Source organism: Oryzias latipes, chromosome 12 (genome assembly GCF_002234675.1).
Source record: "Oryzias latipes chromosome 12, ASM223467v1".
In the NCBI taxonomy this organism is placed as follows: domain Eukaryota; kingdom Metazoa; phylum Chordata; class Actinopteri; order Beloniformes; family Adrianichthyidae; genus Oryzias; species Oryzias latipes.
The window spans coordinates 24,487,394-24,510,189 of NC_019870.2; the positions used below are offsets into that span (position 1 = coordinate 24,487,394).

A 22,796-nucleotide genomic window follows, 5' to 3' on the forward strand; every position below is an offset into this window, starting at 1 on the left:
TGTTTGCACCTGCAGCATGCCCATAGAAAAATGTGCATGAGCATGTTTGTTCTACAGGCTCACTGAGCGGTCTACGACTTTGCTATTTCCTGCAGCCCTCCTGCGTATCCCATATGCAGGTTTGCCTATTTTGTAGCCTTCGGACAGCCCGTATCCCTTCTGCTATCTTGTGGGGTCCAGATGACCCCACAAGATGACACAAGGGGTATCCACCCGTAAGGGCAGTTGGTTTTACTAAGAGTAAACCCTGAAGTCATCACCTCACCTGATTAACAGGAAAGCACCATTAGCCCTTGTGCTATCCTAAGCACGTGAAGTTAGGAGTGGGGTTATCTGGACCCCACAAGACACAAGCTGAACCTTTTTTTTTTTCTCAATGATTCTTGATCTTCACTGGTGTCCATGGATTACATGAAATCCTCTTCACCTTAATCTACCTTAGTCATGGTAGGGTTAACACGTTAATGTAAGGTTGGGGTCATTTGGACCCCTTAAGAGAAATGTTATGACTGCAGATACAAGAGTCCCACAGAACCCATGCCAGAGTCGCCTCATGTGAGAGACAGGAGAGCCATTGGACAAAGCTAGAAAAAAAAACAAGGACAGACGTTTACACCTTTTCACTTTTCCACCCTACATAATCCCTCTACCAAGCCAACTATACTTGCTTCTTTTGTGTGAACAAAGTTACTGTAAACAAGTGTACGGTCAATAAAAATGATTGTTGAAAGTGTTGTCATGCTGGTTTTCCACACACCCACCCGTTCCTCTCAGAATAGTTCTAAGCTGGTTTCAGTGTCCTTCCTTTTGAAACACATGTAGCCATGAACAGTCTGTGATTTGCTATATTATCCTGTTTGCTTTTTTTCTCCTGTATATTGCCCTAAGATTAATTTTATTGTGCTATATAAATAAACAACTACCAATGGACCCTTGTACCTTTGACTTTGTTTCAGGTTTTAACAATAATAATAATAATGCTAGTGATCAAAGGCTTCCAAAATATATTTGAGTAGGTTTTCCATAAAAAAGTGTGCATCTCTGTAATGCAGTTAAGTACGACACTTAAATAAAGACAGTATTATTTGGGGTTTTTGGTCACTTTATTGAAGCCAAGTTATTCATAAATCACCTAAACGGTACGACTGGAAAGAAAAAGAAGTAGGGCAAAGGTCAACTGCAACCAGAATCCACTATACTGATCATAGTTTAATTAAAGTTGAAAAATAAACTACAATCCACGGAACATCTGCTGTTCAGGTATCCCTGCAAAAGAAAAGGTCATCTGTACAAAGCGGAGTTATCGAACACAAAGGAGTGCAGAATATGCACCAGTTGTGCTGCAAAGACTTGGAGCCAACCAATGCAAACACATCCAGGCATTTGCTCAAACACAGCCTGAAGTTTCAGAGCTGCTAAAGACCAAACAGACATTTTGTTAGTACTGAGGCACATTTTCTCACATTCTCCTAGACCAATAGGAAAACTATAATCTCAAAATCAATCCTAAAATTGTAATTTCGCACAGAAGTGCAATCACCGTGGCCATGCATTGTGCAAAAACCTCACACAAGAACCCTGAAAGTAGCATATTCATAAAAGTGGTATAAGCCATAAAAAGTAGCATGGCAGAATCTGCACATCCCTAGCATTTACAGCGCAGTTACTGCAGTAAAGTTAAGCTGTTTTTAGAAAAAAAAGATCCAGTCTCTTCTTAAGGGTTCCTAATCCGCGGGAAAATAAGAGTAAACAATGAATAACTTCTCACGGTGGATCATTTTATTCTGTATTAACAAAAATAAAACAACCCAAAAATATACAATGCAGACAAAGTACTCCTCCTGATATTTAAAAAAATGCTAAATGTGGCAGTTATTTTTAAACCAACTTTGTAGGAAGCATAGAAGTTAAATGAATGAATTAAAATTAAAGCAGTTTTACTTTGATCAAGAAAAAAAAGTGAACATCTCAAAGGAAAACCCCAGAAGTTTGCCTTTGCAGCCACAGAAGACGTTAAGGTCTGGACAGTAAAGACCATAAGAGTAAGAAATGTTTTTCAAAAGTAAATCCAACAGAAACTAAAGTTGACTTATTTTGATAATTGTTAAAAATCTGCTTTAAAGTAATTCCATTTTTGAATCGAAAACAGAAATCAAAGTTGAAATCAAAGCAGAAAATAAAACTGCACAAACAAAGATGATCCATAAATTTAGTTTGGTGCAGATCCAATGAAACAGAGATGCTTGTGCGAAGAAAGTGATCAATCGATGATTATCGCAGGATCAATATGACTGAAGGCAGACTGTACTTCCATAGATACTCATGCTAAGGAATTCATTGTCTTATTATTGTTGTTTTACCAAATGCTTGATTCTATATGGACTAAATTAATGGTTTGAATCATTTTTTGGTCAATAAGATTTAAGCAGCACACAACTGAAAAATATTTCTTTGAACCAAAAACACACAATGAAACATCAATGTTAAAAAAGCTGTATCACATTTGAGAGCAACTTGGAAAATTTAGTTTCTATTACTTAATCTTTTAGGATTGCAGCTGCTGTGATAAACATTGCCCCCCCCCCCCCCCCCATCCTGCAGAAGCAGCTGGACTGCATTTTGGATGCAATGACAGAAAAGCATGTCTGTTGCAGAAGAGACTTTTCCATTCATCTGTAATGTTTCTCATATTCAAAATTCCACTAACTGATCAAAATTAATGGTCATCACTCTAAATGTGCACAAAGTTTTACTCAAAATATTCCACTGCTTTACAAAAAAAGAGCCTCTCTGTCTGCTGTACATCATCTAAGCTAACAGTTGGAACTTTGGCTTAGTGCTTTCATGACTTTCCTTTTTGTCTTTAAGGGTTTTGATCAGATGTGTTCTAGCTAAATGTGAAATGAACAGGTTTAGGACAGATTCCTGGCTGGTAAACGCCTGTAGTGCAAAGGGAGGAGAGCTAACTTTGAGAAAACACAGGAGAGAACAGAAGCTGCAAAACAGAACCAGCCTAGTCTGTAAACTGCAGAGTTTCTGCTAGAAGCCACACAGCTGAGAGCGTTGAAGCTTTTCTGTTGCATTAGAATTCACCCAGCATGCACTGCAGATTTCACCATAACGTGACCAAATTGAAGGATGAGGTTTAACTCTTTCAAGCTGCTTTTAATCAAATGTTTTTTGTAGATTTGCAGCAGAACTCTGGATATTTCTATCATTTCATTGGTTTGGTATTTCAAAAACTTAATTGGAACTAAATCTGCCAGTTTGATGACAAATAGATGAAGTTGGTCTATTGTTTTTAAGTCTAGAATTATCGTTTTCTCCTATACAATGAAAGGAAAAAGGAACAGATTTTAAGAGAAGGCTGTTCATCCCATGTTTTTTGCCGTTTGTTGCTTCATTAATGAACTGGGGGAGAACATAAGCTGGAGGCGCTGGGATCTAACCGTTTAAGGCAACCCTTTCTTTAATCAAAGACATCCGAGCTTCAGCGGGACAGCTCAGCGTGGGCCATGGAGTTCACTGCGACGTTACTGTATCCCACCAAACAGTTTCTCATGGAGATGGCACATTTATTGAAGCATTAAGGTCAGAAAATGTACTTTTTTTTTTCACTGTACACTGCCAGGCTGACGATCAAGCAAAACTCTCGACATGTACTCCTCCTGACTGACATCTGTTTCAAGAGGTGTTGCGTTGAGTGCCGGCTTGTTTTTGGCTGAGACAACTTGGTGTTTGTGGAGGTTATTCTGATGGACGGGGGTTAATCCAGTGTTGAGTAAAGAAGTCGGTAATCTGGCCTTCAAATTCCATCGTTACTGTACATGTTAATGTCTGGAGGAGATTCACTCTGAGAAGGAAACGGGTTGAAGGAAATGCTTTGGTCCGAGTAGGATGTATGTTGGCAGTTACATCGTCCACAGCACACGTGGTGCTGGCTCTCATTTCAGCTGTTGGGATGGAGGTGGGGGGGTTATGGACATTCTTGTCATCTACCCATTCTCTTTCCACAAGACTAAGTGAATGCTATGGTCGGGCATGCTGGTAGCAAATACCAGTCCAGAGTCGTTGCCCCCATCCAGGCCATTGAGCCAGGATGTCACACCTGCCAGGAAGCTGGAGCCTCTTTTGGATTTCCTGTAGGGCGGCAGAGGCCAGCGGCCTGAGATGACCTCCGTCCTCAGGTCCATGACGTACAGGAAGTGGTTGTCGAAAAGGAGTGCAAACACCTTTCCAAAACTGAGCAGGGAAAGGTTGGCTGGATCCTGCAGCTTTATTACCCTGGAAACACAAAGAGAGCACTTGATCATTTGGAATGACAGTGAAGATGAAGATTCAATATTTATGGAGATCTTTATATTCCAGCAGCCATGTTTAGAAAAACCTTTCAAAATAAAACACATACATAAGCAATAGTAAAAGAGTCCTGTAGTTCTAATTGTTGCTGAAAATTGTTGACTTTATGCACTTACAATATGTTTACATTGATTTTTTTTTTAACTTAGTCAGACTAAAGGAATATTTTTGGAAAAACTGTGTATGTCTTACTGGGTGAACATGTGGGGAACACATATGAGACCACAATTCAATCTTTCTTCCAAAAACAAAAGCTATAAGAATATTCTAAAACTTAATCACAAAAGCAACAATTCACCAAATTTCAGGACCTGGTAAATTTTTTTTCCATTCTTGAGTTAAGAATGATCAATTACTACACAATATTAAAAAAGCTTTTTCTCTTAAAAGAGAGTAGTTTTAGTCCTATAGAAGCACATGTTCAACAAACCAGATGTGAGAATCTGCAGCTCTGGAAAAAAAAAAAAACTATTTATGAAAAATATAATTGAAATATAGGAGACTGTCAATGAGACCAATTAGAGATGTTTGTAGTGGATCTGAATTACGAGAAGAATTAAAAAACGTAATTAAATGCAGTGAAAGTATGAATCGTTGAATTTTATTTACAAAAATGTTTTAGCTTGGACAAGTTTTTAACTTTATCTTAAACACTGCTTGTGTATTATTTTATAAATGAAATGTTAGCTTTAGTTTGAAATTGTACTTTTCAGTTCATTATTCAGTCCACAAACACAAAGCAGACACAATGGAAGCCTGGACAAAGCACATAGATTGCTGTGTGCTCCTTTGAATGAGTCTAACAAACACTGTGAGAGACACACACCAGCTACCCTCACTGCATCTACTGTGAACCACGGACGGCAGTGACAAACAACACCAAATGGTTCACAGTGAGCTCATTTTAACTGGAGGTTTGCATTGATGTGTCACTTCATCAGATAAAGACGGTGACCCTTAACTGCAAATCACATCAACAAATCTCTAAACGCAGAAACATATTAATAATGAAAATGACAATTAATAAACCAAAACAAATTCCAAAAAACAATATAAACATTTTAGAAATCAAAACAAATTTCCACAAACCAAAATGCAAAAACAAAAGTAAGTTCCAGAAATCAGAATATAATTTTAAAACTAAAACAAAATAAGAAACCGGAAAAGGTTGGTATTATGGGACGTCTCTGATTGGATGATGTTTGTTCAAGTTTTCAACGGGAAGCTGTTAGTCATGGAAATCTCTTCTGACTGAAGATATTTCTGTAAGCTTCTGGCTACAGCCACTGCAAGAGTTTGGTGATTGATCAATCAACTCTTTACCAGTTTGAACAAAACATCCTTCTGTTTTCAAAACTAAAACATCATCATCCAATCAGTGATGCCCATATTATTGTCGCTTTAATGTTTAATGTATTTTGGCGCTGTGTGATTTGTTGATGTGATTTGCACTTCAGGGCCGCTGTACGTACAGGGAGGCAAAAAAGTATTAAGTCAGCCACCAATTGTGCAGGTTCTCTCACTTAAAAAGATGAGCGGCCTGCAATTTTCATCTTAGGTAAACCTCAACTATGGGAGACAAAATGAGAAAGAAAATCCAGAAAAATCACATTTTTAAAGAATTTATTTGTAAATGATGGTGGAAAGTAAGTATTTGGTCAAAACCAAAAGTTCAACTCAATACTTTGTTTTATACCCTTTGTTAACAATGACAGCTGTCAAACATTTTCTGTAAATCTTCACAAGATTTTCAAAAACCTTTGCTGGTATTTTGGCCCATTCCTCCTTGCAGTTCTCCTCTAGAGCAGTGATGTTTTGGGGCTTTCGTTGGGCAACACGGGCTTTCAACCACCTCCAAAGATTTTCTATGGGGTTGAAATCTGGAGACTCCAGGATCTTGAAATCCTTCTTATGAAGCCACTTCTTCGTTACCCTGGAAGTGTGATTGGGATCGTTTTCATCTTCAATGTCCTTTCTGATGGAAGGAGGTTTTCACTCAAAATCTGATGGTACACGGCTCCATTCATTCTTTCCTTTACACGGATCAGCCGTCCAAGCCGATTGCTGAAAAACAGCCCCAAAGCATGATATTTCCACCCCCATGCTTTACAGTAGGCATGGTGTTCTTCTGATGCAACCCAAAATTCTTTCTCCTCCACACAGTAGAGTTCTTACCAAAAAGTTCTATTTTGGTTTCATCTGACCATAGGACATTCTCCAAATCCTCTTCTGGATCATCCAAATGCTCTCCAACTTTCGACAGGCTTGCACCTGTGCTGGCTTTAGCAGGGAGTCACGTCTGGCACTGCAGGGTTTGAGTCCCGTGTGGCGTAGTGTGTTACTGATGGTAGCCTTTGTTACTTTTGTCCCAGCTCTCTGCAGGTCATTCACTAGTGGAGTTTGGAGCGTGACTGTTTGAGGTTGTGGACAGGTGTCTTTTAAATAGATAACCAGTTCAAACAGGTGCCATTAATACAGGTAATGAGTGGAGGACAGAGGATCTTCTTAAAGAAGTTACAGGTCTGTGAGATCCAGAAATCTTGCTTGTTTGTAGGTGACCAAATACCTATTTTCCACCATAATTTAAAAATAAATTCTTTAAAAATCAGACAATGTGATTTTCTGGATTTTTTTTCTCATGTTCTTTCATAGTTGAGGTATACCTGTGATGAAAATTATAGGCCTCTCTCATCTCTTTAAGTGGGAGAACTAGCACAATTGGTGGCAGACTAAATCCTTTTTTGCCCCACTGTAAGCTACCATATGGCAGCCAGAAGTAATTGTTCACACCAAGTCCCTTCTCAGCCATCTCAGTGTGCACACTTATCCAGTCAAACAAATGATACTCTTTCCATTTAAAAATGGTGTTCATGCATGCTGCTGTACCTGAGAATCTCAAAACTAGCAAAGTCCCACTGATAAACTCCAAGGTCAGAGCTGCAAACGATGTAACGTCCATCGAATTGCAACCGGGGCTGGAGGCTGATGCTGCGATCTTCCGAAACTGAGAGCGTCTTCAAGCACTTGCAATTGATCTCTCTGCCTAAAGGCCAAACCTGCAAAAGGAGAATTTGTATGTTTTTTTTGTTTTTTAAAGTGTTGTGGTACAAAAAAGAAAACCCCTTTAATGAGCCAATCTTCATCCCTGCACAAGTAATGAAAGCATGTTTTCCTTCAGATAACTGTTGGCTTACCTTAATTTCATACTTATCAGCACTGAGGAGGATGTAATCACCAGGACTGTGAACCACCGACTCAACTTCACTTTTCTGCAGGATCACCTGGGAAGCAACATATTTCTATCAAAGTCAGAAGGTGTTAGAAGAACGATGGAGATGAGCTGGACTTGCCTTGGTGACCCATTCTGTGTGCCCAGTCATAGTGTTGAGACAGGATCCAGCAGACAAAGACCAGACCTTGACTGAGAAGTCTGCAGACCCACTGACCAGCAAATCCAGTTCATCGTTGTAGTCCACACTGAAGACTAAACACACAAAACAATTCAGAGGAATCACATATAAGACACATGAGCAACAAGAAAGGAAAAACCCAAAACCACTGCAAAGTAGTTCTCAGGTTAAAACCGACTTCACAGAAAACTGGAAAATAAAACCGAGGAACAGAACAGACTTTTGTTATCAAGTAAGGCACAACGGCACAAAGTGGCAGATGTGAACCATCATTTATCCTCTGCATTTTTTAAGAGAAAGAATTCAGTTTTCAATCCCATAATTCCTGAGGCAAGAGCGCTGACCAATACACCACAATACATTCACAACCAATGCACAAGAGTTCCCTTTTCTTACAACAAATTCTGTCTGGTGTTTGAACTGACCTGCTCCTGTGTGGCCACGAAACTGCTGGATTCTGGCTCCTGTGCACCACTCCCAGCATGCAATAGTATTGTCAAAGGACCCGGTCACCAGCTTCTGCTCATCAAACTTCACTGTGGCACAGGTGTGTGTCTGAATTCCATAAATACACTGTCCGGTGCGCACATCCCATAATTTAGCAGAAAGATCATCAGATCCTGAAAAGCAGATATGGATAAGTTTCTGCCCTGCTGTCCTCCCATTCCTTTACAAACCCCACAGTTTAGGTGTACCTGTGCAGAGGAGACCATCCTTATAGTAGAGCGCATAGACTCGAGCGCTGTGCCCGATGAGTGATGACGTCTCAAAGGCTTCCTGATCCTTCAGCTGAGTCATACGCAGCCTCGCCTTCAAATATACCACCTTCCAGTGCGATGCGTCTTGAATAGACTCATCAATCTTCCAGCCCAGCTCCTGACACACACTCTGCCACACCTCTGTGCAGGAGTTTATAACCTACAAGAAATAAACAGTTCAGATGTGAAAACTGCTAATTCAACCATCAGCTCATTACTTTAAAACGTTGAAATACATATCCGTAAAGAAACGATTCATCCATTTGGTATTTTTATATATTAGCCAATTTTTATTCTATATCTGAGGAAAAGACATTTCCAAGTGGCTTACTATTCAGCTCCTAGCCATGTTTGGTGGTTTTTAGCTTCAGGTTTAGGGTTTCTGTTCCTCACAAGATGCCAATTTCTCCTTATGTTAAACAGCAAAATGTTCACCTTGTTCCACTGTTTGCAGACCAAGCAGCAGGTGAGAAGGCTCTGAGGATCCAGCCATCGCAGCAAGTAGAAGGCAAGCTCCAGAGGAAGCAGGCGCAGGAAGTCACGCTTCAGCAAAGTCTCGAGACCGTTGGACAAATGGCGGAGCTGGACGGCACCACTTAAGGATATTAGGTGGTCCAGACACTGGTTCCGTTGCTGGTCATTCAAAGAAAGGAAAGTGGTGGAGACTGACTCCAGCCACCCCTCAAAGGAAGTTTTGTCCATGGGCACATGGGAGCAACCTGCAACACCTGCAACAGCAATGGCATCGCATGAGAAAAGCCTTCGCTGTGATTTCTTCGTGAAACAGCACCAGCCACAAGAACAGCTTGTAAGATCTCCACGTAAGCCGGCTAAACAAAGTTGTAAAAAATTTGGAGAAAAGAATTCAACAAAATCAGTTTCAAAAACATCTTAAGAGAAAAGTGTGTTTGCCATTTTGTTGAGGTGTCTGAATCTACAATTCCAAAAGACAGTGCCCTGCAAATGTCCGATAAGTCTCTGCAAAAAACTAGTGCCCATCGATGCTCCCTAGATTGGGAACTATAGACCACAATGCATTGTGTTTTTTAACGATTTGTCATTTGAAAAAATGTGATAAATTAATTTTTTTATGAATCATCCAAGTTTCCATCATCAGAACATAGTGGACTCATAAATAGATTTTGTAAAATGTTCATATGTATTAGATCGTACTTCAAATGGGTGATGTCATAATGGCATTGGGGGGAAAAAGGGGTCCAAATTACTTTTAAAATCCAGGGCACAACATAGTCTGAACTATATAGTCTTTTAGTAGTTAAGGAGGGGTGAGGGAATTCAGACAAAGCCTTAGATCAAATTTAACTTCACACATTTCAAGTTGTGAGTGCTTGAGGTTGAGACAAATGAATTAGGGGTTGTTCAGAACTGTTCTTTGATATTAAAGACTCACTCCAATGAAAATTCTGTTTTTGGCATTTTTCACATGTTCTTATGGAAGTTTCCTCTTGATGGAAGACATATATATAAAAGAATTTAAGATTAAAACTGTGTTTCTGAGTATTTCTTTATTTAAATCTGGATAAATCATGAGCGGATGAAAAAATGCTGTTTGAAAAAGATTCTCTTTTGTGACGCAGCAACTGAAATGGCCGGACAAAAGTCTCCCATAAATCATAATCAAAAGACCACTGGGGATGATTACATTCTCTGAACCTGTTTGGGGTCACGGGGTCGCTGAGGCAAAAGCGGGATCCACCCGGGACAGGTAGCTAGTCTGTTGCAGGGGGACAGAAACAAACATCACATACACTCACCTCCCTCAGGTGTGAATACCTGAGGAACGTCTTTTTGGACTGTGGGAGGAAGCTGGAGAAAACTCACGCATACATGAGAAGAGGATGCAAACTCTGATAGAACCCAGCTGGGATTCGAACCGGGGCTTCTCACTTTGATTTGAGAGTGCTAACTACCACACTTTGAACCCTAGAATTACTTTCATAAACAAGTCAATTTTGTGCAATTGCCTAAATCGATGACTGGACTAAACAAGAGGTCGTCTTGTGCCGTTAGTCCTCTACTATTCTGGAAAAGTTATACTTTTACCAAATATTCTAGGTGTGTAGGACGAAGCAAAAACAGAAAGAAAACAAATATATATTTAAGGAAAAGCACAACCTGGAATATAATGATAATTATTTGACATAAATGACAGTTACACCAGCCTTTAAAAAATCTTTTTGGACGGCTCCTGCTGGATTCTGTCGTCATTTCTTTTGGTCTCGCGCCCACAATTCGGTAGACTGAAGAACAGCTGGCTTCAAAGCACCGGTTTACCGCCCACAGAAACGCAGCAGTTCCTCGCGACGGACACTAGGGCGCCTGATCGTTAATGCGTGGCGAAGATATCAGACGTATTTGTTGGAACTAGGCGTGACAGTCACACATCTTGCGGACACCATCAGACGATATTAAATCCGTTTTACCTGTCTGCAACCCCGCCGGCTCTCAGTCACACGCCGTAGGCTGACGTCCGCAGTCCTGTCAGAGATAGGAAAACATGCTTTGTTACCTTGAACACAAGATTTCAAGATGAATACATTGATAGGACAAAAAAGGCTTTTAAGTTGTACTGTGGCGCGCGCATACACACCCTAGGTGCGCGCGCGCTTAAAATACCCTCAGCATTGTAGTCTCCTCACGGACTTATCTTAGACGACACTTGCAAGTATTTCTTAGTACATGTAGCTTATAAATGTAAGCACCATAGAAAAACACATTTAGCAGGGCTTGACGGACCTGTTACTCGTGCCGTCTATGCTAACCCAAAGCATGCATCATCTTAGATTCGGAACATCAAACCAAGCAAAAAAGGTTGTATACACCAGTCAATAAAAACACAAAACCATTCACATTTAAATTGACACGAACCAGTAAGTAGCGGATATATCCTTTCCCCAACGTCATGGTTATGTAGTAAATAGCGGAATAGCCACCGCAAAGCTAACCTGTCGGAACTTATTTCTACCACCATGTAACAACAACGTGGCGGTGTAGCTTTTACCAGCGAACCAACTTAACTGGTGCACTCAATTGCCTTCAATCTGATGTAAATGCTATAAATCTAACATTCCCCTTTCAATTATAGCGGCTGGTAAACGCTGGGCTAAAGAAGGTTGTCAGTTTCTGACAGCATGAATACCAGAAGATAATGGAAACGGATTCTACTGTCTGCGGGTAATGTTGAACCACAGTCATGTCTTACAGGCGCTGTCGCTTCTGCTTTAAGTGCTTTAAAAATAGTATTTTGTTCAACATTACTGATATGCACTGTACAAACTTATTTGTTTAATTTGGCAGTTTGTCCGACTCTATGTTTTCTATTATTATAATGATACCCACTTGACTGTAAGACAAAAAAACGGGTAAGGTTTTAGCCAAAGTCGACTCGCTTCCTGTGTAACGTTAAATATGGCACGTAGTGAAACATGTGAAATTTTCCAATCTGGCGCCGATTTACTAATGTGTGCTTTTTATTCTATAACACGGGTATACTTTTACTGTTTATTTATATACAAGATCAACTCAAAATATTCAAGGTCAGCAGTAAAAACGCCTAAAATTATTCTTTCTCTTTACATTTGTCAAATATAGGAACTGGAACCTAGGGAAATACAAAGGGCTACAACCAAAACTTCACATTAAGAATCACAAAAAAGAATGCACACATTTATTTCTGCAGGTTATTCATTAAAAGTAATTTTCTCCATTTACTGCTTACTCATAATCTGTTCTGTTTTTTCCCCCTCTCTGTTGGATGTGATAGCTTTTTTGAATATTTCTATGTCTCTATATCGGAAAACTCAAAACAATTTTACTCTTAACATTTTAAGTTTGTTTGTTCACTTTTCAGCATATCCATTAAGGGGTCACCATCAGCTTTCACTGATTTGCTCAGGGGGTTTGGCAGAGATTTTAACCCAGGTTGGGGACAGGCACAGAGGGACCCAGACTTGGTTAGGCGCCTAAGGCAAGACCCTTCACTTGATTGGCTTCTTTGTATTTATTGCAATGAAAGCAAAGCAGCAAACAACTGTTAAATAATCTAAAAAGGTTTGACCAATGCAAAAATTCTTTAGATCTTCAGGAAATTTATAGCACTAATTTGATTCTTTGCAGAAATGAAATATTAAAAAGGAATAAATCAAACATTCTGACCTGTCTAGGATAACCTCCTTCCCCCAACAGTAGTTGGGATAGGCTCCAGCAACTCACTACTATTACCCCAATTTAGCGAGTTCTGAAAATGGATGAACGGTAACATAATTTATTTAATGTTTTTACAATTACAGGTTAGTTCAAATTGATTCATTGAGGCCGACTTTCATTGCAATTCTCCAGGAATCAAGGGCCCATTAGAATATTGTCCTTCTTTGAATTGTGAGCCTATAGGCTCAGGGTCCCTTCAAGATGGATTGCACAAAAAGCTTTTCTTACCTGTATTGGACAGGACTTTAGTAAAAATTGAAAACAATATTAAACATTAAAACAAAAAAACAAACAAAAAAAGTGAAATAACCCATAAGAAAAAAACAAAAAACAAGGCTGCAACTAATTATGACCATGGAAAAATTGCATTAAAAACAAAAAATACATCAATTCTTATCAGTGCAAAACAAGAGGCTCTCAGCTTGTATCTCCTTGATTGCTAACCGGGACAATTACACGGCAAGATTTTACATTTAAACTTATTCATGTGCCATGAATTCTCAGCAAAGAACATAAGATAAAAGCTCACGTGACTCTATTAAAATAGACAAAAATTTTGTCATTATGATAAAATATCAACCAAAAGAAATCAAATCATCCATATCATAACTTTTTATTGTTCTGAAATACAGAGTGAGAACCATCTTTATTATCTATGTACAACAGCGACATCCAGTGGAGTTTCTCGGTAAAGCAGTCAGAATAAGCTGTTGGGGTGCAAAGAAGAAAAGATCTAAGTTTTCACTGCACATCTTTAAAAATGTGGCACAGTTTAAAAGAATTAAACTCAGGCTTTCCATCAGTTAAAGATCTAACAAACAACCTTACTTGTTGTGCTAGGGTTAGAGTAAACAAATTTTAATTTTGTATGCTAACAATGTTTATAAAAAGTGATTGAACAGTGGATAAATGGATTTTAATACATTTTTTTTATTTTAACATGCAATTTGTTACCATTTATCTATTTTTTGCTATAAAACAGGCAGGGGTTAGTAATTTTCGACTGCTTAAGTGTTTATTTATAGCGTATCATGTCCTTGTGGGGGAAACAAAAATCAGAAGACACTTGCAGATTGCTCATGTTCTCAGCAGCTTAACACAGGTCAGTGAGAGGCAAACTGTTGGGTCTTAATGCTAAGCTCTGCGACATAAAGCAGCTACGTAAAGCTGCTGAAGGTGCCAGACGCCAAACCCCGGCCTGGAGTCACTGGAGTGTACATACATAACAGCTTAACACTTTACTGCTAGGTCCTCACGTGTGCTGATTTGATTGAACACCATTTATAGTGACTTGAAGTCAGTCATTGTTCATTTTTTGTTAAAAACGGCTTAAAAAACAAATGTTAAAATTGACGTTTTATCGGATGACATTAAAATCTTCTCTCAGATAAGAAGGGGTTGGGTTTAAGAATGCAAATTTTGTACCTTTTGTCCCAAAACCATGTTTTTCTGTCCATTGTCTGTGTGTCTTTGGTTCATTGTTTCTGTCTGGTCCGCTGTCTACGTCTATTCAACAACATTTCCATAAAATTATTTATTATTGCGTTCATTTTGTGACCAGACAATTTGTTACAGCTCCTGGTAGTTATTTTCTTTTTAAAACTGGAAACAGATGAAGCAAATGATGCTCTACACTCGCCTCCTTTGATTAAATCAGATAGGACCTGGTATTCTTTACGGACTCATTCAGAGGCTTTTGGTAACTGTTTTCAGACTCACCCCGACTGATCTGTTCGGACACCTCAGTCCTCCAAAATAACATTGCACCGTCTTTTCATACTGCGATTCTCTCCAGTTATTACTTAAGAGTGACTTACTCACTGGAGGGGACAGAAATCAACAGGAGGTTGCTGCTTAATAGAATAGTCTGCTCAGGAGCACATCAGCAGCACTGCATGTAACTACTTAAAGCTGTGACAAGATTACAGTAAAAGAGAAATGCACTTCACTTTAGAGTTCCTGAATCTTTCCAGCAGTTTAGACAAGAACTTACACATGAACTTATGAAAGTAAGAATTTGTTTCATCAGTTGGTGTACGAAGTGAAGGCTTTCTATCTTGATCAGAAAGGATAAGTCATTGTTTTCTCAAAAAGGCCATTAAATGTCTTGTTAACGAGCTTGTCTGGGATTAAGCATCTCTTCTCAAAGGTGCAAGTCCACCTCTTGTTTTCCTATTGTCTCTCCCAGCTAATAACGGTCTATTAGAGCAGGGGAAGGCTGTGGTTATCCGGGCAGGGGCAGCTTGCATTCTGGCAGCTCCTGAGCAGAGTGCAACAGTTAGTCCACATAGCAGGAACTCGGGAACTCTGCTGTTCTCCTTTCTTTTTTCTTTTGTTTTTTTTGTTTTTTGTTTCTTGAGTTCCTTTACCTGGTCAAGAATTTTTTTTATCCCAAAATAATCTCTTGAAGCCATGGAGTTGTGGAATTTTCATTTGAACCTAAGGACATTGCTGCTCACTATGATGATGTTCAAATGGGGTGAGTTGGGCAAACGCTTGACACATTTTTTTTTCTCTGAAAGCTGCAATGATGCAGAAACTTGCGATTCTAAAAATCCCAGAATCTCAGATTCTGAACATACGAGACAATTCAAACTCTAGGGGCCAGTTTTGTTCTAAGTTCTAATTAGAACGACTACAGTAATGTTGGAAAAGAGATGCAATTATAGATGTTTTCTTTTTAATCTGTGCTACATCACATTTAGGAGAGAAAACTAGTTTTTAGATTGTAGGAGTGTTAATCAAAATAGTTGTAAATAAATGATTATTGTTAATAATGAAATCATAAAACAGCAGTTCCCACAGACACGGTTTCCTTTAGTGGCTCTCATGTTGATGGAGACAGTCCTGTGCAGGTTTTGGGTGTGACATTTCTGGTTTCCAGGCCTTTGTTGGACTTTTGTCAGATTTGACACATGACTGGTTCCAAATGAAGCAGAGCTCCTCAGTCATGCATGCTTAACGAGGGCTAACGGAGATGAGCAGAAAGGCTCATTCATATTTGTCTACGCATGAACAGAAGAGCAGAACGAGGTCACAACCACTCCTGAAGGTTTGGCCTTTTTCTGGGTAAACTGAACCGTTTTATCCTGCTGCAGCACATTTGTCCTCTAATCCAATACATTTGTGGTTGGTATTAAAACTATTCTTATTATTTATTTTTTATGAGGATTATACATCTGTGATTCCCTATTTATTGTCTTTGTTAAAGGTTTTTGTTTACAGATTTGCACAACATCATATATCATTATCAATAAATAACCTCTGAAACACAAGTAGTGAAGAATATGTCAGCAAACAGGTTACAGAACACTTCTGTCCTTCTTTTTCTTCAACCATTTTTTGTTTCAGGGGTTATTTTTGTGAGTGGCATCAAAAGTTGCCAGTTGGCACATACTTTGTCACTAATTAAAGGAAACCCTGTCTGCAGGATTGCGCCGAATGTATTGATTTTAAATTGTACAATGACAAACAATTGCTCATTTTAGAGATCTTAGAAAACGTTCAATAGCTGAATACATTCACAGGTATTCAAAACTTGTGTTTATAGAATTTTATAGGTCACCATCCAACAGTTGCTATCTTCACCGAAGCAAAACATGTTGATGTGCATTTGGAGGTGCCCTTTTCTCGATACACAAGTTTGGTGTTCAAGTTTACTTCTTCCAAGCCCTTTTCAACCAACTGAAATATTTTGAAATCAACCACTCAATAAATCAGATTGGAATGTTTGTAAAGAACCATGTTACACATAAACATGTGAGTGTTTGTAGTGGTTTGGATAAAAAACTGTATGTTAAAGTAATGAGCTTTGCTGTTTTAGGTTTTAACAGGAAAAACCTGATGCTTCACCATCTGTTATGACTGTATTATGAATTCATTAATAACTTAACAATATTTCTCTATAATAGTAGTAGGTTACATTTGAGGCAAACTGTGTGCCCACTGGCCACAATTGTTGAACAAAACGAAAAATGATTTAGAGGGGCTCAAATAATGTGCCTTACAACTCTAAAAAACATCTGTATACAAATCCTCAAATAATCTTGTACAGTTTGAAGAGAAACAAATCTTTAATCCTAACATGAGCCTGAGCATCAAAGGTGTTTTTTTGTTTAATTGTGTTCTGTTGTGAAAATGTGACTGAAGTCAGAAGGTTTCACAGCTTGAGACACCTTCAGGGTGTGGGCTGTGATCCTCTGTCAGAGGCAGGTGTTGAGGGCATTGAACAGAAACATTAGTGGACTTAGCAAACAGGAGAGTCAGTGGCTTCTGTAGATGACAGATCACTTGTTCATCCCAAATGGTTTTTGTGAAACTGAGATTTCCTGATTTGCCACAGACACTAGAACACAGCATGGAGCTGCTTTGCTGCTGGAATTAAATGTGAGGAACAAAACCCACTGATCTGTCACAGGAAAAGCAATGTAATGACCATTTTACATTTAAAAAAAGACACACTGGTGACTGAATGCATTTATCTCAATAAACAGTTAATTTTTACACACAAAAACAGAGATAAATGATCTTTAAGCCACTCAAATCTGTCAACCTTTATGTGAGTTTTGCTCAGTTTAACAGCAGATGGATCTTTTTGCTTCTCGTGTTTATACAGTGTAAACAAATAAGGTAATTAATGTCAAAACCCAGAACAAATATTCATTTTAGGATGTAAATGTAATCCAGTTCATGATCTTTTTAGGTCATGGGTGTGATCTTTAACCTGCATTTCTTTATTGACTTAATCTTTGGAGTTAAAAAGATTCAATCTGCAAAACCAGAACAGTTTAATTTAGTTTAATTTCTACTCACTTTTTTATGATTGATGGAAGTTTTGTAGATGTTCAGTTTTTTCTGATATTTCTTTTTTTACCAATTAAACACAATGATGTAGTTTTTCTCAAAGTAAAAGGCAGTAAGGTTTTATTTCATTACAATTCTTTGACCAATAAGATTTCAATGAACCGTCAAAAAAATTCAAAATAGAGGAAAATGATTTCTCGCTTCCTCTGTTAGCACACAAACTTAAAGGGAGTTTAAAAAAATTAATACAATTATTAATAAAAGAAAGTTAACCTCAAATACAAACTAGGTTTGTTCAAATATAAACATGTATGTCCAAAGATCGCATAACTCCTGTTATATTCACAAAATTTCTTCAAAATAAGAGACTCAGCTTCTATCCATATCAGTGGCTGGATAGGTACAAGAAAATAAAATGATTTGACTTGGAGCACATTAAACCATTATCTTAAATTCAGCTGTGGTGGTTGATGTCTCAAAACTGGATTAATCAATGAAGGGGGAGAGCACAGACAGAATGTAAGTCACTGAAAAAGATGGACAAGATGATTCCATAGTCTAACATCAGTTGAATATTGCCTATTATGGGCATTTTTTAAATGTAAAAACTCCTAGATACAATTTTCTTCATTAAGGAAACTGTAACATGGATTGATTCAAAAATGTACCAAATACATTAAATGAATTGAAATGGATTTGTAATTTTTTATTTTGTCATTTGGCTGAGACTTTATTCAAAGCATCAAGCTTGAAGGGTAAAATTCAGAAATAACACAAATAACATGAAGTGCCACAGAAAAAGGTTTCAACTTGAAGAGAAGCCAAGTTCTGGTGAGGATCCTTCTATTGCTTAGGTTCTTTAAAAACACATACAAAAACTGGACAATGAACATAAACAAATAATTAAAAAGTAGGGAATTACTATCAAGGGTATGACAGAAATTAACGTTCAAACATGTTACGCCTTAGTCACAGCTGCCCTTATGGGTGAATACAAGCTGTCTGCGGGCAAAAAACGGGGGAAACCCCTACAGGGCACGCAGATGGTCTGCATGAACTATCAAGGTCATAGTCTGCTGGGTAGACCTGCAGGTCAAGGGTCAGCAATGTTTATGACATGAGGTGCTAATTGGAAATTTTCTCCTTAACAACTGTGCCATCACCAACTTTTGTAATGTGACTCCAAAGAAATCCCAAAACATTTTCAATTATTTTAAATAGTATTTTATTCACAAACAGCACATTAAATAGCATTTTAAAACACATTTCAGCATTACCTCAAAAATTGTTCATAACAATACTGGGGGGCAGTATTTATATAGGTGGCCGGGGTCACAGTAACCACCAAGTGGATGGACCCTTTCTTTATGACCCCATAGGGGAAAAAGCTCATTTTGAGTAAAGATTGTCGCTCAAACCTCATTCTTTTTTCAAATCCAAAAAATGCAAACAAACAACAGATCAAGTGCTTAGTGATGTCACACCCCTGCGTGTCACAGTCCATCCCTCTTGGTGTCAGCTGTGCCACGTGACCCAGGTTGCCGACCCCTGCTGTAGAGTGAAAACGTTCATACAAAAAAACAAAAACTCACACCACCTCTACAGGTTAACCCCCTGTATGGGTGCATGTGACTAAGGCTTAAGTTGTGGAATTGTCGCACTGATGAGGCATTAGACGGTCGAGGGAACTGTCCCCATCCTAGGCTTTAAAACTCGGGAAGATCCTGAGGTCAGGACCTCCATCGGACCTGATGGACTAAAGGACGGGAATAAGAGGTGACAAGAGTAATGTGGATCTCCTGATAAGCAAATTACTACAGAGTTTTAACACATCACTGTTTCTGGAACTGTGTTTGTCTCACTTCTGTGTAGAGAAACATGCTTTCTGTAACAGAACACTGTTACGAAAAGGTAAGGGTAAACCAAAAAAAGACTGACAGAAATAAGACTACATCATGGACACATTAAGACTTAAAAAAACGTCAGTTTGTTCGGTAGTATCAGACATTTGTGATGATCTAAGGAACTGTCTTTTCACTGGACATTTACATTTAAAACCACATTTTTATACTTACTTTTAAGTGTTTTCTAGAACTGGTAGTGAGTCTGGGTTTCCATCCACCTGGCACTAATTATTTATGCAGTTCATATCTGAACGCTTGACTGAAGACAGACGTTGGTTTGCTGCAGATCTTTGTGTGTGGGACCTGTCAGTGAGTTTTCTCTGACGGGAGAGAATAGGAACCTCAGCTTTCCCACAACAATGTTTCAAGCTAGCAAAAGAACATTTCTTTATCGAGAGAGACCAGAGAAAGTGGATCTGGGGAGGTGGGGAATCCCCTGTTTCCACTTATGCACACCATGTAATCCCTTTGACACTTTCAGACAAACTGTACACTGGAAAAAAGGTCAAAAATAGAGAATAAAACATGCTTTCCTCTTGTTATAAAGGAAAATACCTACCAATTGAATTAGTAGAAATTGTCTTAAGATTTCTTAAAATGAGTTGAGATGTCCTGCCCTTTTAAGACAAAATTAATATTTGAAATTAGCTATAAACACTTATACTTTGGTGGATTACTCTGGTAGCTTAAGATAAATTTGTCAAATTGTGTCACGAACTGGTGGTGGAGGACCCAAATGCAGGAGACCAAGCTTGGTGACAGGAACTAAAACATTTAATAGGCAAACTGAAACATGACAAAACTATGAGGAGAAACAAAACTGTGACACAACAGAGCAGATGACCTGACAAGGAAGAACAGAAACCAAGACACTTAAATAGGCTGAGGGTAATTAACTGAACTGAAGACAGCTGTGGATCATGAACCTGAAGGTGGAGTGACTGAGAAAAAGAAAACCAAAAACATGACCAAGAACAAAACCACTGAATCCTTACAAATTGTATAATAAATCTAAGTTTCAAATGTCACAAGAAGATATTCAAGATGTATTGTCTTTAACAAGTCTTTACATTTTATTGAAAAGTTACTAGGAAGTTAGTTTAGTCTTATATTAAGTGTATTAAGTATTTAAAGAAGACAAAAATACTTGGAGAGGTTTGTGTTTTTGCAGTGTAGGACTGTCATGAGGTAAAACTGTTTAAATTCATTTTAAGAAAAAAGAGCATTTTAAGCATTTTCAGGAAAATGATGTGTTTAAGTTTGTTCATTTTTATTGAAATTAACTTTACAATGTCATTGCCCTTATTTCTTCATTCAAACACACCAAAAACGCTGGTTAGAGAGACAAAGAACCAGATTCTTAGACATATAATAAGCATATTGTTCAGGGTTTTGAAATATGAAGAAGTTTCAACCTCAATAATAATGCTGCTTAATTTAAACTTTTATACCCCACTCAGAGCGGATGCCACCTGTAACCCTGTGCTATGCTAGGCACTTTAACGTTGGGAGTGGGGTCATCTAGACCCAACTAGTCAGTGCTCTGAACCTTTTTTCTTCAATGATTAGTGATCTTCACTGGTGTCCATGGATTACATGAAATCTTTCCACCTTTATCCACCTTTTTCATGGTAGGGAGAACATGTCAATGTAAGGGTGGGGTCATCTAAGATAGCACAAGGGTTAAAGTCTTCCCACCATTCAGGACTTGCATTTGGCAGATTCTGATGTCATCTGAGGAGTTGAAAAATAAATATGAGCTAAATAGAGGGGTGGAGCTACATGGGGGCAGGGGCAGCAAAAAGCTTTGCCCCCCCCCCCCCCCATTTCTCTCACTCTGCTGTTCTCATTTGCCCCCCCCCCAAAATGCTCTAGTAAAAAACTTGATTATGAGTTTTTCCAGAACAAAGTTAAACAAAGTTGTAACGTGAAATTATAACTGCTGAATAGAGAGATGAATGTAAACTTTATTACACAAAAAGGAGTGGCAAAAAATATTCCAATGTCATCAGTTTGTGCCGAAACTATAGCCAGATATAAAAAGATGACAAATAAGTCATTTTCAGTAATAAATTGAATTGCTGGCTCATCTCAACGAATGTGTTACGGATAAAGAGCAGCTCCTTATTCGCAAAACAACCTTAATGTGTGATGCCGTCCTTTTTTCATGAAAAACCATTTAATCTGTTTTCAACTCACGTTTGTCTTACACATGGAGATTCATTGATCTCTTCGACTGCTGCTTGTGTCTGTGAGATGTGAGCTAACCCTTCTGAAGCCCACTGTAATCTGTGAAGTTCAAACAAGATTAATGACTCCAACGAAGACTTAATGTACTACACACTTAAGGCTGAATTGGAAATGACAACAACCTTCTGCTTTACCAGAGCAACGGTGGGTCATGGTAGAAAAGAAGCTTATTCCTGTCAGACCTGACAAGAATGACTGAGAAAATCTTCCGCTGATGCTTCAGGTCTTTTGGGAAAACAAGAGGAATGGGTCTGAGACTTGTGGTCCTAGACCCACTTAATTCTTTTAGTCTTTTTATTTAGGTGTTTGTTTATCGTGGGGTTTTCTGTGCCATAATCTTAAGTCACACCACAAGTTAGTGATACATTTGTAATTTAGTAATTTGAAATAATCAAATATAGTTTGAAACACTGAATAAATGTCAATAATATGAATAATATGTCAAGCAAACCAAGAAAGAGTAATTATAAAATAATCATGATGCAAAATGCAATTCCAACTGGAAAAATAGGGGGATTTATGAACAGATGAAAGGTATTTATTTCTCCCCTTTAGACACTGGTAGGCACATTATGACTGATCTGAAATTGTTTATCATTTTTCCCAAGTATTTTTTGTGAATATTTGACAGTAAAGTTGACTCCACACCTTTAACAAATATCTTAGTAAAAAGCTTAAACAATTGACACTTTTTCTTAGGTCCTTTTGTTTAATCTTAGCAGCTACTGCACAATAAGAAAAAGAAAAGAAGATTTTCTAGTGTATGTATTTATATATAGTTAGTTACATTGTTTGACGTCAGAATCAGATTTTTAAATATCCATTTCGGCGTTTGCAAAAGTCTCGGCTTAGTCACAGTCTGAATTAGCCTTGGATGTCAGAAAGGTCAGAGAATCTTCTCCTCACCAGGACTGGATTTGATCTGCCTCCTCTGTTGGTTTAAATCTAACACTAACCGTTGATACAAAGTGATGCCACTGACTGAAGCAGTTTCCTGATTCTGTCAGCAAAATCTATCTCAACTTATAGGATGGTGTTTGAATCCATGACCAACCAATCTGCAGATTTCTGCTTAACCCTCTGAG

The 22,796-nt window shown here is 38.3% G+C and overlaps 2 protein-coding genes across 3 annotated transcripts in view; one reads left to right on the forward strand and one right to left on the reverse strand.

Moving 5' to 3' along the window:
• Positions 1-1,081: 1,081 nt before the first annotated feature.
• fbxw2 (F-box and WD repeat domain containing 2) lies at positions 1,082-11,672 on the reverse strand. Its single transcript, XM_004075037.4, has 9 exons — positions 11,417-11,672; positions 10,972-11,026; positions 8,963-9,255; positions 8,465-8,687; positions 8,195-8,389; positions 7,710-7,843; positions 7,554-7,640; positions 7,246-7,415; positions 1,082-4,284 (listed from the first exon to the last, which is right to left on the reverse strand). The coding sequence occupies exons 3-9, from the start codon at positions 9,227-9,229 to the stop codon at positions 3,996-3,998; spliced, it is 1,365 nt and encodes a 454-aa protein (XP_004075085.1). The 5' UTR covers positions 9,230-9,255; positions 10,972-11,026; positions 11,417-11,672; the 3' UTR covers positions 1,082-3,995.
• The window catches only part of LOC101156666 (protein crumbs homolog 2), a 28,588-nt gene continuing 17,433 nt past the window's right edge, over positions 11,642-22,796 (forward strand). Inside the window, exon 1 of one of the 2 annotated variants that reach the window (XM_020707833.1) lies at positions 11,642-11,722. Coding sequence is in view for 1 of the 2 variants with exons in the window: in XM_004075064.4 (XP_004075112.1) it covers positions 15,167-15,233 (67 nt within the window). In the remaining variant the exon portion in view is untranslated. Of the gene's footprint in view, positions 11,723-15,001; positions 15,234-22,796 lie in introns of those variants that run through there. The other variant, XM_004075064.4, reaches the window with a different exon arrangement.

Excerpts from the sequence above, each read along its gene's own strand:
- fbxw2 (XM_004075037.4), bottom strand. The coding sequence starts at position 9,229 with ATGGACAAAACTTCCTTTGAGGGGTGGCTGGAGTCAGTCTCCACCACT. Across the intron at positions 7,844-8,194 it reads TCGTGGCCACACAGGAGCAG|TCTTCAGTGTGGACTACAAC; the intron begins GTCAGTTCAAAC and ends TTGTGTGTTTAG. Across the intron at positions 7,641-7,709 it reads ACACAGAATGGGTCACCAAG|GTGATCCTGCAGAAAAGTGA; the intron begins GCAAGTCCAGCT and ends GTTGCTTCCCAG.